Source organism: Ochotona curzoniae, unplaced genomic scaffold (genome assembly GCF_017591425.1).
Source record: "Ochotona curzoniae isolate NIBS_2020 unplaced genomic scaffold, NIBS_Ocur_1.0 contig_43, whole genome shotgun sequence".
Lineage (NCBI taxonomy): Eukaryota > Metazoa > Chordata > Mammalia > Lagomorpha > Ochotonidae > Ochotona > Ochotona curzoniae.
In genome coordinates, this window is record NW_024466218.1 from 6,628,321 (window position 1) to 6,644,548 (window position 16,228).

Here is a 16,228-nt window from a genome sequence, read left to right on the forward strand (position 1 = left end):
TCTTCACCTCAGTCTGGGATGAAGATGCCTTTTCCTGTTCCCTGGCCCCAGGTCCCTTTACCTGCATCAGTGGTACTTTTGGCTGTGGCTCTGCGTTCCAACAGCCACTTCCCTACTCTGGAGAGGTTTAGAAGCACACACTCGGGCTGAAGCTGTTCTTTTACCTCCGCAGATCCTGCTCCTGGCCGCTTCTCAGAGCTACCTTCCCAGACATTTGAAATTTCTGTACCATGACTTCATTGGATTTTTCTATCAACCCTGACGGGAAAAAAATAAGGTTATTATAGAAAATAAAGGAAGGCTTAATTTGGGGAAAAGAATGGAGACAAGGAGGCATCCGTCCACCAAGACTGCAGCTAATAGTTGACTGAGCCTCACTCTCATTCCACACTCCTCACTCCTGATTCCTTTACTCACTCATCGATTATAAATTTATCAATCCCGGTACTGGTTCAGTAGTCTAGTGGCTGGAGTCCTCGCTTTGCATGTGCCAGGATTCCATGTGGAAACAAGTTCATGTCCCAGCTGCTCCACTTCACATCCAGTTCCCTGCTTGTGGCCAGGCGGCAGGCAGTGGAGGATGGCCCAGGGCCTTGGGATCCTGTGCCTGCATGGGGAATCTGGAGGAGGTTCCTGGCTCCTGGCTTCAGATGAGCTCAGCTCCAGCCACTGCGGCCTCTTGGGGAATGGGCCAGTGGATGGAAGATCTTTTTCTCTGTCTCTCTTTTTCATTGTAGGTCTGACTTTGCAATAAAAATGAATAAATCTTAAAAAAGAGTATAAATCCATTGGCTGTGTGCATCCAAGTCTAACTTGAATAGGGACACTGAAAATAAAATACACAGCAGAGGATTTGCATAAGAATAAAGTATTAACTTTTCAGTTCTTTTTAAAAATTTTTATTTTAGATGATGCTTACATCATTGACCAGGGTGGGAAGAATCAAGAGGGTCAGGGAATTTTTCAGTTCTTTGTTAACTCAAGATCACTTGAGTTATCAGTGATCACTTGAGATCGCTGATAGTGATTCACTTCGGACCACAAATAATCAGTACAGGTGCTTAGATTTCACTGCACAGTTCTTGCTCAAAAGATGCATGGCAGAAATAAAAACTGTAAATCAAAAGCCTTCACTTGACTCTGGTCATTCTTTTCATTCCATTTGTTAGTGGGAGGCCCCTTCCGGATCAAAGGAGCTGTGAACAAATCCCCTACTTAACTTGTTAGGCAAGTTACTCACCTTCTTGAGCCTGTTTCTTTCAAATAAGGATGGATGGGTTGGTTACATGTACAGAGCACTGAGGATGGTGCAAGGTGAATCTGGGAGGCAGTGAAGTAGCAGTGTTCCTTTTTCTTCCCTGGTCAGCTGTACCTGTATCATGTTATTAATAGGAAAGAGCTCTAATAACTGGCAAACACGGCTCATTCTTTCCCATCCCTAATCACATTGCCTGGGAAGCTCTGTAAGGAAGTGACCAAGTGTAGTTTAATTTGATGGATGCGTCAGTGCGAGACGAATGACAAGGTAGCATGCAGCAAAAGAATCCACCAGTTGTCATCCACACCCTGGACAGTTCATGGAAAGTTGGACCAAAACATGATCTTAGAAGAATTCATTGAGTTTTCAAGGGATAGCTCCACTGTTGCTTTCTTATTTTAGTTATGACCTCCAGATAGAACGTGAGTTTTTAAATGATCTTTAAAGGATTTTTATTGGAACGAACATTCACATACCTTTCTTTAGGAGCGGAGGAAGAAAAGCAACCTTCCTGCTTATTTCATTTATTATATCTTAAGATGACTGGAATTACTTTTTAAAAGGTATATTTATTCCTTTGGAAGGCAGAATCACAGATACATGGAGAAAGTGAGATGGGTCTTTCAGTTGCTACTTCCCTTTCCGGATGACTACGACAGCCAGGTCTGGGCCAGGGGGAAATCAGGAGGCAGGAACTTCCATCCTGGTCTCTCGCAGGGTGCTAGGGACCAAATTACTTCCTTCCTGGGTGCATTAGCAGGAGGTTATATAAAAAACATATAGCCAGGGCTCCAACCAGCATTCCACATAAGGCAGCTTGGTCCACTGCACCACAGTGTAGGTGCCTGAGAGGTGGTAACTGATTGGCCATTATACCTGTCCCATTTCAACATAAGATTAGAAAATGTGTGATTTCAAAATCATCTTGGAAACAATAAGCTGATGTTCCAAATCAGAGACATATTTGCTGTGCGATCAGGAAGTGCTTTTCATTTCAAAATATAGCCATCTTTCTGCCTACATTGTTGGTAAAACATAAAATGCACCTTTCATAAAGGAGGTGATTTCTAGTATATAAATTCTACCTTCTCGCGTAAAATGTTTGCACGTCATTAACTAGCCACTCCCAGTTTATTCAGAGTAGATGTGACCGCTCTCTGTTAACGAGTTACATAGTCCAGGGTGTAGGGTCAGCCTTCCTTAATGGAAGAAATGATAATGGCTGTGAAACATTTGCCTGTCTTACACGTACCAACAGGAACTCTAACAATGGATGCAGCGTACTGTGATACCTGTTTTTGCTTTTGCTTTTTTAATTACCCATGGTCACTTATGTTCCAGAACTGGATCACAGTTGGGGATGGCCAAATAATTTACTGTTTGATGATGATGCTTTAGTGTTATTACTATTTTTTCCTGAGACCTAACATGCTAAAACTGTATGTTGTTAAACACATGTTCTCCTAGATGCATGATATTTTTAATTATTCTTTTTTGTAACTAAACGCACATGTTCGCATACAGACATTACTTTTTTCAAGTTGACATTCATGAGTAAAGCAAACTTGAAAAACAGATTTCTTAAAAACAGTTGTTTTTTTACTGGACCTATGTATAAGGCACTTTGGAACAACACCGTTTCTCAACAGGAAGAAGTGGTTGTTTGAAGCAACACCCAGGGGAGATGTGATCTTCCATTACAAAGACAGTACGTGTCCACAGTCACCATGCCAGGGTCACTTCCGCTGCAGGTGAAAGATGGTGAATAACAGAATGTACTCAAAACCGGAGCCTGTCAGAACTGCGGTCCTGGGGTGTCAGCCATGCTGGGGCCAGTACATCTCGCAGTGCCATAGCCACTTATGGGGTGGTTTTTCCCGACTGCTTTCCTCAAAAGTGCCATCTTTGACAGTGACAAAACCACAGCTCTGAGTCTAGGGTGACAAGCAATTGACCTAATTGTCTTCACTGTTCGCTTTTTTGTTGTCACAGAATTGGAAGGCTCTTCGATGGCACAGAGCCGATTGTCTTGGACAGTCTCAAACAGCACTACTTCATCGACAGAGATGGACAGATGTTCAGATATATCTTAAATTTTCTACGAACGTCAAAACTCCTCATTCCTGATGACTTCAAGGTGAGCAGTCTGTGTTAGATTACGTCACATAAACGTGTGAGTTGTGAGGAGGTATGCTCAAAAATAGTCCTCGTTCTAGGTGGTCAGCATATGCCAAGTCTGATAGTAGCGGGGGGGGGGGGCTCACTTAAGTCCTACAGGAGCCAAAGAGAATTGCTTTGTGCTTAAAAGGTGAAATTGCAGTTTCTTCTTGAAGTTGATTAAGTTCACAGGTCATTTCTGGTAAGTCTGAGTGAGCTGCAGAATAAGAGGGGACCCCTCCAGCTTGAAGATTTTTCCCCCAGAAATCTAATGTACATCTTGACAGTTCCCTTTAAAATCAGTACTACATATTAATCCCCCTGAAATCATTCCCACGTTGTGTTTTACAACTCTGGGCAATGGAATTAGACAAGAACAAGTAGAAAGTGTTGATATTAGAAGGAAGTATACAAAAATGTATTTTGTTACCCATGTTGCCATAAGTAGAAGAGTTTAAAGAAACAACTAAATCCTATTAAAAACTGGCTTTTAAAACTTATTAAAGCATTTAAATTCAGGATCAATATATTCAAATGAATCGTCCTCCTTTAAAATAGCCAGAGCTAGTCATAATATATAATGGAAAAATGATCGCATGTAGGAATAAACCAAACAAGAACTATGCAAACTTGGTTAAGAAAACTGAATATCTTCCAACAAGCATGAAAGCAGAGTAGACAAGGGATCATTCTGCCTTCCGGTGGGAAGCCTCAATGTGCAGGTGGCCCCACCCTCCAGGTACTCCATGCCTTCAACAGGAAGCCGTTTAGTAAGAGATTTTGGTCAAATGAAATTCACCCCAATTATGAAGTTTATGTAGAACAAAAAATTTTAACATGACAATGAAATTGTGGAATTCATGGTAAGTGTTGTTGATGGTGAGTAAGGGTGGATGCGTCCTACCAGCATCGAAACATACTATAGGGCTGAAATAATTTGCAAGGCCAATTTCAACAGGGCTGAACTATCCACATATAATAGTGGATGGAGATGAGCAATGTCCAGAGACAGAGTGTGTGCATGTAGAAATGTGATGGAAAAGGTACTTTTTCAAGTCAGTGAGAAGAGAGGACTGATTAGTCATGGGCGCTGACTGCAGAGCCGGAGGCTTGTCTAACATCCCTAGTTTACAAACCTCTGAAATAAAAATAAGAACTGAAGCCATGAAAGTACTAGAGGGGGCCCAGCGCCGTGGCTAAGCAGCTAAAGTCCTCACCTTGAACGTGCCAGGATCCCATACGGGCGCCAGTTCTAATCCCGAAAGCTCCACTTCCTATCCAGCTCGCTGCTTGTGGCCTGGGAAAGTAGTCCAGGATGGCCTAATGCCTTGGGACCCTGCACCTGTGTGGGAGACCTGGAGGAAATTCCTGGCTCCTGGCTTCGGATCGGCACAGCACTGGCCATTGTGCTCACTTGGGGAGTGAATCATCGGACAGAAGATTTTCCTCTCTGTCTCTCCTCCTCTCTGTATATCTGACTTTATAATAAAGATAAATAAATCTTTTTTTTTTAAAAAAAAGAGCACTAGAGGAAATTATAGAGGGATGTCTTACAGTATAATTCTGAGGCAGAAAGGGCCTACCTAAGCAAGACATAATACCCAAAAGATGTCTTTAAAACAGTTTGTTAAAGACACAGTGTACAAATGAAAGGCCGGTGTCCAGGGGTGGCATGATGGCTCAAGTGGCTAATCCTCCACTTGCAAGTGTCAGTATCCATATGGATGCTGGTTTGTGTCCCAGCTGCTCCGTTTCCAATCCAGCTCCCTGCTTGTGGCCTGGGAAATAAGTCTTAAAGGAAAAAAAAAAAAAAGACTAGTGTTGGTTTAGGATAAAAGTTTGCAACACAAGGTTAATATCTGTTGTAAAAGAACCTCTGAAATTCTCCAAGAAACAAAAACAACATAGTGGAAACATTTTTAGCTGTACAAATTTTCCCAAAAAGTAGAAATCACCAATAAACCGTTTTTAAATATTTTTATTTTATTTAAAAAATTTTATTTTACCTGTTCCTTCTCCAAATGCCTGTAACAGCAAGGGGTTAGGTCAGGCTACATCCAAGGGCAGGAGCTCCACCTGTGTCTCCCAGGTGGGTGGCAGGAACTCAGGCACTTGGACCAGTGTCTGCCACCTCGCAGCTGTGCTAGCAGGGGAATGGATGGGGCGTACAGAACAGCCAGGACTCAAATAAGCCAATCCCTCAAACCAGAAACTCTGGTAAGACATTTGAACATTCCCAGTGGTGGCTTAACCCCCTGGGCAACAGCCACCATAACAATAAACATCTGTAAAGCTATTCATTCACTCAGTAAACAAAAATAAAATGTTCTTTTTTTTTAAATCTATCAAATCTGAAAGAATTTAAAAGATTGATGATATGCAGAATGATCAGTAGTGAAAATTGATTTGGAGGGCAATTCAGCAGTAGCCATTAAAAATTCAATATATGCACATACATTCTTTGGTTTCAAAATTCATATCTATTCACTTATAGAAATATTCTCATAAATATGTAAGCACATATATATGTTTATGTGACATGCTTATTATAGTTATGTTTAAAAGATCAAAAACTGAACACAGCTAACAAAAATCCAATGATGGCAGGTGTTACAGCTATTGTGGAACATCAATAGCATGGAACAGTTTGAAGGAATGTAGCTAACTCATCTGTTGATATTTGGGAAAAAAATTACCAAGGTCTTATTATTCAGCGAGTACTAATTTGCAGAGTGATACATATAGTATATGCCCCATTTATATAAAAATCATGTATGTGTGCATACCAGGGCACTTCCAGAAATTCACAGAAAACAGAACTAAAAACAAGGTTATTTGGGAGTCAAAAAACCCCCTTGAAATCTATGCAGTTTTTTTCATAATACATGTTTTCCATAAACTTTTGAAGACCCTTTGTACTGGTATGGAGAGAAAGATCTAAAAGAGTTGACTGCCTCTCCTTCAGGGCTGTGAATAGCAGTGCCAAGGATTATTAGTTAAATGGAGAGAGAACATAGAGGAGTTACATAATGCACATGTTCATTTTACATGGAAACAACTGTGCATTTGGCAAGAAAATGAGAGTTCTGACTGCAGCTAGCATTCCACGTTCCCTACAGTCCTGGAAAGAGCCTGAGCCCGGCTCTCTGGCCAGTAGCAATGCTTAGGGCCTCCCAAGGCTCCTGGCTTACCGTGCTGAGCATGACTGCAGGCTCAAACGCCAGGAGCACTTGGCTGGTGCGGCACGGCTCCGAGGTGAACATCAGCCACTTCATCAGTGACAGTCTCTTCCAACTTGGGGTGGGGCAAGTGGATGGAGAAGCTATTCCACTCTGGCCCTTTCCTAATGCCACTAAAAGGGCATTTTCTAGCATACCCAGTTTTCTTGTTGCATGCCAACTTTTGGATCTCTTTGTCACATTTTCCTCTATGCCATTTTATTCATTTCAGCAAGGTTTTGATTCCACATTCCAAGATAACAGCCAGACCAGAGAACACCCCGTTGATGAAGGATCAAGTCCCCTGAACTGTTATGCTCCCCACAATCCCTATAGGACTTAGTTCCTCCAGCACACTGCCACCTGCCCCCTTCAGAGAAGGACACTTTCTCCAGCAGTCTTCCTCTGCCCTTGCCCCCACCATTATTTCAATCTGGGGCTCCATTTACAGCCAAGGCTAACCTGTCCCATGCCATCCTCTGTGGTCACACACCGCACATTTATAATCCTTCATCTCTGTTCTTTTGCACTTGATTGCAGCCGCAGGAGTTAGGGCTTCCAAGTCACTATGGCTGAAATGAATGGGGACGTGTGTGGCTCCCACGTGGTGCGTGTCTCCCACGTGGCATAGTGCTTGATGATGTTGTCTAGTCTCTGTTTTTTGGTCTTGCTGTCCTCAGGGTGGACATTCTGACCACGTGCCCATTACCTCAAGGTCATAATGTGACAGCCACAACAGCTTCAGCCACCACATCCTCCCTTAAGGCCAGAATGTCTGAGTGTAAAGCTCAGCATGGGCAAGACTGTCCTCATCAAAGTTCCCCTGAAAGATTTGTCTTTTTATGGCTCGTGGAGCCGGACCAGAACCTCCCCTGACGTCAGAGAAGCTGGGACCTGACTCCTTTCCTTTTCAGCCTCTTAGTGACAGAAGTAGAAATGGACCAGGTGGGGTGTCGCTGGTGGGGAGGGCCAGAGTCTGCCCCGCTGGCTCCGCCCCTACATGTTGAGCGTGTCAATGTCTGTGGCTTAAATGAGTGAATACACAGATCCCTAACCAGGAACAGGGAGCGACCGACGCACCATCCAAGGCCCACACAGTCACTTGGTCTGGCCCTGCCAAGGCAACCTCGGGTGGTGCTTGAAATTCAATACATCTGGCAGGCTAATTTTTAAGTTGATCATTTTGTATGGCTCGCAAGTGATGTTATAAATATTCAAATGGCCCTTCCCAGGAGAAGGGTCACACTCCACCCCTAAACAGATGTGTGGAGTAATTCCCACATGCTCACCAAACTCTGGCTCATATCAGTTCATTAAAATCTGCTCATATATTTTCTTGTACTTGGATTTTGTGTATTTTAGGAATCTTTTTCTTTTTATTGGAAAAGTAAAGAGACAGAATAGATTCCCCAAATATTTACATCAGCTGTAGAGGGGCTGGGCCAAAGCAGAGACCTGGAAACTCAGGGCAGGTTTCCTATGTGGGGAGTAGGAACCCAGGCCCTTGACCCACCATCTGCTGCCTCCTGGGGTGCACATTAACAGGAAGCTGGAATAAAAAAATGGAGCCAGGACTCAAACAAGACACTCCAATATAGAATGGGATAAGCCAGGTATTAATCACTGCATTGTATGCTTTTTTTGTTTGTTTTGTTTTTTGGGGTTTTTTAAACAGATTTATTTAATTGTATTGGAAAGGCCGATTTAGAGCGAGACGGAGAGACAGAAAGAGCTTCCATCTGCTGGTTCACTCCCCAAGGGGCTGCAATGGCCAGAGTTGAGCCAACTTGAAGCCAGGTGCCAGGAGCTTTTCCAGGTCTCCCATGCTGGTGCAGGGTCCCAAGGTTTTGGGACGTTCTTTACTGCTTTCCCAAGCCACAGTCAGGGAGCTGGAAGGAAAGTGGAGCATCCTGAATATGAACTGGTACCCATGTGGGATCCAGGCACATGCAAGGCCAGGATTTTAGCCATTAGGTTATCTTGCCAGGCCCTGCACCATATGCTTTTAAAATTTTATTTATTTTGTTTATTTGATAGATTTGGGGTAGGAGGCATGGAATAGAAAGAGAAAGGGAAAGAGAACTCTTTCAGGTGCTAGTTCAGCCCCCTGAAGGCCCAAATGGGCAAGACTGGTCCAGGCCAAAGCCAGGAGCCAGGAATTCCATCTGAGTCTCCTCTCTTGGGGGCAGGTGTCCAAACTCAATGGGCTATCTTCCATTGCTTCCCTGGGATCATTAACACGAAGCTGGATTAGAAGCAGAATAGTCAGAAGTTGAACTAGCACTCCAATATAAATTGTCAGTGTCACAATCAGCAGCTTAATGCACTGTGCTACGACACTGGCATTGTAAGGTTCTTATGAACAGAGACATTTTTATGTTCTGAAGAGAGCATTTTGGCTGGATACACAATCATTCCTTATTATTAATTAAGAAATACCACAGGAAAGGTTCAAACGAATCATGGGAAACTAGAGTTCCAAGGAGACAGTATGCCTCTTTTAAAATCATTAGGACTAAATACAAAGCATAACATGGATGTGCATTTAAGACCATCATTCTAGGCTTCATCTTGTTGGGTTAATATATTAATTTATAATTCCTACTATGAAAAGGAGTGTGGACTTTGGGAATCACAGTAAAAGGTTGAAACTACAGCTAGAAGGGGATCATCGCTGCTTGTGTTGAGTTGTACAGTCCAGTAAACAAGCTGGGTGTTTGGGAAACATGTTTTGTTTCAACCGTCAGCAGACAGAGCCACAGGTGAGCATCGTCTTAACTCCAGGGGCGCACAGGCTGGATGCTGGGGAGGGAAATACCGTGGCTGACCCCAGGGCACCATCCCTGCGACTCACCCCATCACCCACCCACATAGGATTAGGACAGCTGCCACTCTGCCCCATTTCTGCGCTCCTATGGATTCTAGAATACTCAAAGACCTGCTCTTCATCATTTCTGAGTACAGCACACACCCTTTAATTGCTTGGGGATTTAGCCATAGCCCATGCTTCAGGGGAAAAGCAAAAGCATGTCAAATGAAACTCACGTCCCCTAAGGCCCGGCTGTGTTTCCCACAGAGCCTCTGGTGACAGGCTGTAAATTATAGGGTGTTCCAGGGCCTGGGAGGAGCAGCAGGTGAAAGGAAGCCGGGCTGCTGTTCAACCTCCCGTTCAAAGTGCACCAGGGCCAAGTGCACACAGGAGCTGTCTGTCTCCGCGACCTGGGCAGAGAGGAGTGTGGGGACTTGCTCCCTCACTAGGGTTGCTCTGGACCTCGGGAGGCGCCACAGCTCGCTGGTGTACAGGGAATCGCTTCTGGGTTTGCCAGGGAGAGTTCCAGTAACAGGCTTCTCTCTGCAACAAGAATGTGCACCCTAAAATCATAGTACCATAGCATGCCTCCGAGTCTCACCCCGCAAGTGTTAACAATTTAGTTCATTTCCTCACTCCCAGCACAACTTCAATGGAAGCTGCTCTTGGCCCGGCTCCCACTGAAAGCCACTGGAATTTTCTCTGAATAAGCAGTTGCAGAGTTTGTCTGCACTACCTGATTGTGGATGTGGCGTTCCTCTTTCCTTATGTTCCCTTACTCCATGTTATTCTGATTTCTTCATTATCTATCCACCCTCTCCCCCCTTTGTTTTCTTTTTATCATCTTTGGTTCTCTGTATGAATATCCACCAGATACAGAAAAATATCTGCTAAGAGAAGAGACAGACCCCAACTTAACTGTTCCTGTGTTTCAAAGTCTATTGGTCATTTTTTAGTAGCTTTTTTTTAAAAAAAAGATTTATTTTATTTTCATTGCAAAGTCAGATATACAGAGAGGAGGAGAGACAGAGAGGAAGATCTTCCATCTGAAGGTTCACTCCCCAAGTGAGCACAACGGCCGATGCTGCACTAATCCGAAGCCAGGAGCCAGGAACTTCCTCCAGGTCTCCCATGTGGTTGCAGGGTCCCAAGGCTTTGGGCTGTCCTTGACTGCTTTCCCAGGCCACAAGCAGCGAGCTGGATGGGAAGTGGATTAGATCCCAGTGCCCATATGGGATCCTGGCGTGATCAAGGCAAGGACTTCAGCCGCTAGGCCACGGTGCCGGGCCCAATTTTTTAGTAGCGTTTTAATAGCATGGAAGTATGTGTACATAATAGAAAAATTGAAAATATGGGTAAGTAAAAAAAAAAGAAGAAAAGCCAAGATCTAAACACCGTATTTCTACCAATGGTGAAACCTCAACATGTAGTCTTTGAGATATTTTCCTCTGACAATAATCCGTAACTTTCCATTTTACCAAAATTTTATTTTTTGCAATCATATTTCCCTGGCTGACCCCAAAATGTCCTTTCCATGTGGTTCTTCCAATACGGGATCTGCCAACGTTGAGTCAGATTCCATCCCTTAATGTTCAGCTAGATTCCTTTTTTTTTTTTCTCCTCTTAAAATTTATTTGGGCCAAGCACAATGGCTCAAGGCCTAAGTCCTCACTTTGGAAGCACCGTGATCCCATATGGATGCCAGTTCATGTGCCGGTTCCCTTCCAGCCCCATGCTTATGGCCTGGGAAAGTAGTGGACAGCCCAAGTCCTTGGAACCCTGCACCAGCATGGGAGACCTGGAAAAGCTCCTGGCACCTGGCTTCAAGTTGGCTCAACTCTGGCCATTGCAGCCCCTTGGGGAGTGAACCAGCGGATGGGAGCTCTTTCTGTCTCTCCGTCTCGCTCTAAATCGGCCTTTCCAATACAATTAAATAAATCTTTAAAAAAAAAATTTACTTATTTGAAAGTCAGAGTTACAGAGAGACAGAGAGGCAGAGAGAGACATACCATCTTCTGGTTCCTTTTCCAGATGACCACGATGGTCTGGGCTAAACTAGGGCAAGGCCAAGAGCTTCATGTGGGCTCCCACCTGGTTGCAGGGGCCTAAACACTTGGGCCATTTTCTGTCACTTTTCAGGCTCATTAGTCAAGAGCTGGATGGGAAGTGAAGCAGCCGGGACAGAAACTTGTGCCAATATGGGATGCCAGTATCACGGGCTGCAGCTTTACCCACTACTCCACAATGCCAGCTCCTAGCTTGATTTCTTTTGGTATGGTACTGAGTTGGCAAGAAATGGGCCAGTTATCCTACTAAATGTCCTGTCTTCTAGCTTCCACCATGTGCAGTTTAGCTCATTACCCTGTCCCCTCGTTTCTTATCAACCAGGAATGATATCTAAAGGCCTGGTGGGTTGTAGTGAAACATTGTGGCAAGAGTGATGTTGTGGCAATCAGTGATGTTGTATCCTTAGTGTTCCATCACTCTGTGATGTGTGCTGTGTGCTGGGGCCACCATTAATGATGATGGAGCTGACCATTCGATCGGGGCATTATCCATTTGTTGGACTGCTACCATGCACAGAATTTCTTAACCTTGCCATACTAATGCTGTGTGCCAAATAACTCTGTTGGGAGTTCAGGAGAGGGAATCCTCTACCATGTGGGCATTGAGCAGTGTCCATGGCTTCTCTCCCACCTAAGAGCCAGCCACTGCCCCTTCTCAGTTGCACAACCAAGAATATCTCCAATCATTTTCAGCTGCCCTCCACAGTTGAGAACCAGTGTTGTATTTAAGAATAGAATAGGCCTGTTGGTGGGGAGTATTTAGCACCTTATCTTGTAGAATTACCCCAAGTATCCAGTCAGGGTGGGAGGCATCATGACAGCTCTGAGAACCCCAGTTGGGGGATTTTTGTGTCCTTTCAAAAATGCTATCATTTATAGCGATGCCCAGGGCCTCTCTCTCCTCTCGATTGAACAGAGAAACTGTTTTACTGGCCAAGTTTGGCTCTGATGCCCACTCTTCAGCCAGTCAGTAATGGCCATACAGACACAGCCTCTGCATGCTTATCCCGAAGGCAAAATGCAGGCTGCCTAGGTCTCAAAGGAAGCTCACCCATTCAGAGCATCTGCCACAACCCTTGGACTCAGCTGATGCCACTGAGGAGTTTCTTTCCTGGTGCAGAGAGGAACAACCGTTCCTTGATCCCCACCTAAAGGAAGAAGCATACAAGGAGGAGGGCGGGCAGAGCCAGTCCCAGCCACAGACCCCACCCCATCCAGAGAGCCTGTCCCCACTCCACGCCAGCCTTCAGGCCTAGCTGCTGTAGCCTGACATCCACATGACTTGCCAAAGCAGAGTGAGGCTTCAGGATACAGGTGTGTCTGCCTCTGCTTCTGTTGCCAGCTCCCTGTCATCTGTGCCTCGGTGAGATTTGTAGAATTGGGTGGAGGCAGTGGCAAGGCATAGGAACTATATCTGCTTCATTTAATAGCCCTCAGGAGAGATCTGGGGTCAGAAGCCCCCAGGAGAATCTGGACAGGAAGGGGCTCCTGGAGAAGCACCAAGTAGAACCCAGGGAACACAGCAGGTGGGGCCCGTCCAGCCAGGCTAGGCAAGAAAGGGAGAATGCCCACCCAGGGAAGTATTGCAGAGCCAGAACAATTGGGAACTTGAGGGCATGTGTTCTGAAACATACATGGTACTCCATGAATGCAGACAATTTGCATGTAGCAATTAGGTGGGAAGAACTAGAGAAAGGGCATGGTTAAAGTAGAACCGAGGCTTAAGGAGAGATTTCAGATGACTCAGACAGCAGAAGGGAATAGCAGAGGGCTGGAGATTCTGAAAGCAAGCATGATAAACTCTCAAACAGGGGCTTTAGATGATGAATTGAAATGCTCTCACTTAAGGAAGAAAGCAGAGGCTCCTAAGAGCAGCAGCCAACGGCACGGCCTCCATCCTGATGAGCCAAGGGTAGCCACGTGGGTTAGACAGCACACAAAGACACGCAGGGGGAAGTTGCCAAGAGGACAAGTAGCCAGTGCAAGCCTAACCAAGCAGAAAAGGGCAACACAGCAAGAAGACCTTTTAGTTCCTGAGCTGCCAAGGCTGCAAGCAAGTCAGCCTGGTGAGCAGCCACCTGTGTCAACTCTTCCCCAGCAGGGGCAGCATCCCCACCCTGGAAACCAGACAGCGGGGAGAGTTCAGAAAGAGCCAGAGGATACGTGGCAGCCAGGAGCAATGCAAGGCCAGGCCTACAAGGCAACACGCCAGGCACAGGAGCTCGTCCTCCTAGCGATCGCAGACTTTCCCGGGGTCCTTCAGAAATGCCCGGGCAGGGCCCAAGTCTAAAAGGGGTCAGTGTCTCCAGATAACACATCCAAGCCACTGTGTGTATCAGTCCATGGCCAGGCTGCACAGCAGATTTTTTTTTTAACTTTTTCCATCTTTTTTATTGTATTTTTGGCAATCTTTACATGGTTAATTAGGGTTAAAAAGGTTCAACGGCTACAGGAAAGTGGGTAAGACTGTTATTTCCACATTGTTTCCTTCATGTATCTGAGGTAAAAGGGGTTTTAAGGGAGAAGCCCCACCCAGTATCCCACCCACCCCAGGTCCCGGATGTGGGGCATGCTCCAAGGGTCTTGCTCAGGTGGTTTTGATAGTTCAACAGTTATGAGTTGCTGCCAGTCTCACCACTCCAAGCACAATGAGGTCATTGAAGAATCTACTGATTGACACAGTCCAACTTAGAGTCTCCATTTGCCCAGTTTTTCACCGCCAACATACGGCTGAGGTGGTTGAATGACTTGCTCTGTCCTCTGTCTTTTCATTGTTAGGGTTCCAAGTCCAGCAGTTCGATTGGGGAGATCCCAAAAGGAACTTTGTCTGAAGTGATCCCAGACCAGATTCTTGTGTGCACTAGCAAGTACAGGGCCCGGCACAGTCCATCGCCCGGATCAGCTGGTGGTTGCAGTTGCTGGGTTGGTTCTGTTTCCAGCGCTGTCTTCCACTGGAACCAATGGGTATTGTGGTCTAGCCTGGTTCTGCCCAGCAGATTTTAAAACACATGCCTTATGGATGCGGAGGGGCAGGGTGGGAGGATGGTGAGTCAGCAGAACCGGAACTTCTAACCCCAACCCCTGTTAGCCTCATTAATTTGGGGTAGTGATAGACAAATGGGTGGGTGACACTACCAGAGCATGAAAACCAACTGCATGTCATGTATCCACTTTACCATAGATGGGGGAGCTGGATCAGGAGAGTCCCAGGGCAGTGCTGAACCCCAAGTCCCTCCCAGAAATCCAGCCTTCCCCACTCCAAGTCTCACCCAAATGTCTAACACTTCTTTCTCTTTTTGATATTTTTAATCCTTTTTTGTTTTGTTTTTATTTTTATTTTATTTTCACATTTATTGCAAACGTGAGAGTGTTGCAGACCCAGTGGACCTCTGATTAGGATGGAGAGGGTTAGGGGGAAGGTAACTGAGATTAGTGGTCCTGTGTCTGCAGCCTGAGGAGGGGGTTGGTAAGAGACTGTGCCACTCCTTGTGTCACACTACATCGGTGTCAGGGGACAGATGGTCGTTTGATATCACCTTTGCGGCCCCAATGTGGGGAAGAATGTTTCCAAGGATATTACTTGAGTGGCCTGGGTTGTTCTGAGAAGTTGTCAGCTTCATTACACTAGAGTTGAGAGATTCTTTCTAAGGCTTGTTGGCTGTCCTTTTCTACCTCAATGTGCCCACAGACCGAGGTGCTTACTGTAGATCCTGGCCTGGAGTGTTGTTCACCTTGTCCTTTCTATCTTTTGATGAGGTACTCAGAGTTTTCTGTTGGCGTAGATGAGCTGGCTCTCTTGTCTTTTGTGTTCATCTGGGTTTGCTCTTTATCAGCGACTGAGGTAGCCCATTCCTACAACTTGTGTTCTGGGATCAGATCACATGTCTATGTGATTTTCTCTAAGGTCAGGGATCGAGCACAGCAGTCTAGTTGGGAAGGCCCCCTAAGAAACCTCACCTGGGTGGTCCTCAGACCTTGCTGTCATGTGTGCCAGCTGCTGCATGGTCGGGCTCAGTTTACCCCACACACTAGCCAACGCACGTACCAGTGTGTGCAGCTGCCTGGTCAGCCCTCCCCGCCTAGTCCAGACTCTCGTGTGAACCTACAGATGCCCCAGCTAAGTCTGAGTGATGCCAAAGAAGCCCTACCTGGCCCACCCCCAGCCTTGGTTTTCACCTGTGCCTGCAGGTGCTGTGCACTAGCCTGACCCAACTCATTACCAGCCCCAGTTCTTGTGCACACCAGCAGGTGCTGTGGCCTAGCCAGGGTGACCCCTACAAATTCCTACTATGCCTTCCCCAGCCCAGCACTCAGTAGTAAGTGCTGCAGGCTAGCTCAGCCTAGGCTACCTTTAGTCCCCACTTCCATGTGCACCAGCAAGTGCTGTGACTTAGTTGGGGTGACCCCCCAAACACCTACCAGATCCACTCCCAAACATGGCTCTCCTGAGTGCTGGTGGGTGCTATGACCTGTTCTGGCCCGGCCGACCCCAGCCCTGGCTCTTGTGTGCACAGGTAGGTGCTTTGGCTGGCCCAGGGCAGCTTTCCTAATTCCCCCTTCTTATCCATCCCATTTCAGCTCCATCACTTATCTGTGGATATAATGGCCTAGTTCTTGGAAGCCCCCAGAAATCATTTCATATATGTCAAAGAAGTCTTCAGTGGCCCCCATTGCAACCTGTCACCAGTCCCCTGGCCATGGACAATGCACAGCCTCCTCC

At 45.8% G+C, this 16,228-nt stretch overlaps 1 protein-coding gene across 3 annotated transcripts in view; it reads left to right on the plus strand.

The window, feature by feature from the left end:
- KCTD1 (potassium channel tetramerization domain containing 1) overlaps nt 1–16,228 on the plus strand; it is a 198,456-nt gene that overhangs the window by 169,575 nt on the left and 12,653 nt on the right. For all 3 annotated transcript variants that reach the window (XM_040984842.1, XM_040984843.1, XM_040984841.1), the window contains exon 3: nt 3,251–3,395. In XM_040984842.1, the coding sequence (XP_040840776.1) occupies nt 3,251–3,395 (145 nt within the window). The remainder of the gene's footprint in view (nt 1–3,250; nt 3,396–16,228) is intronic.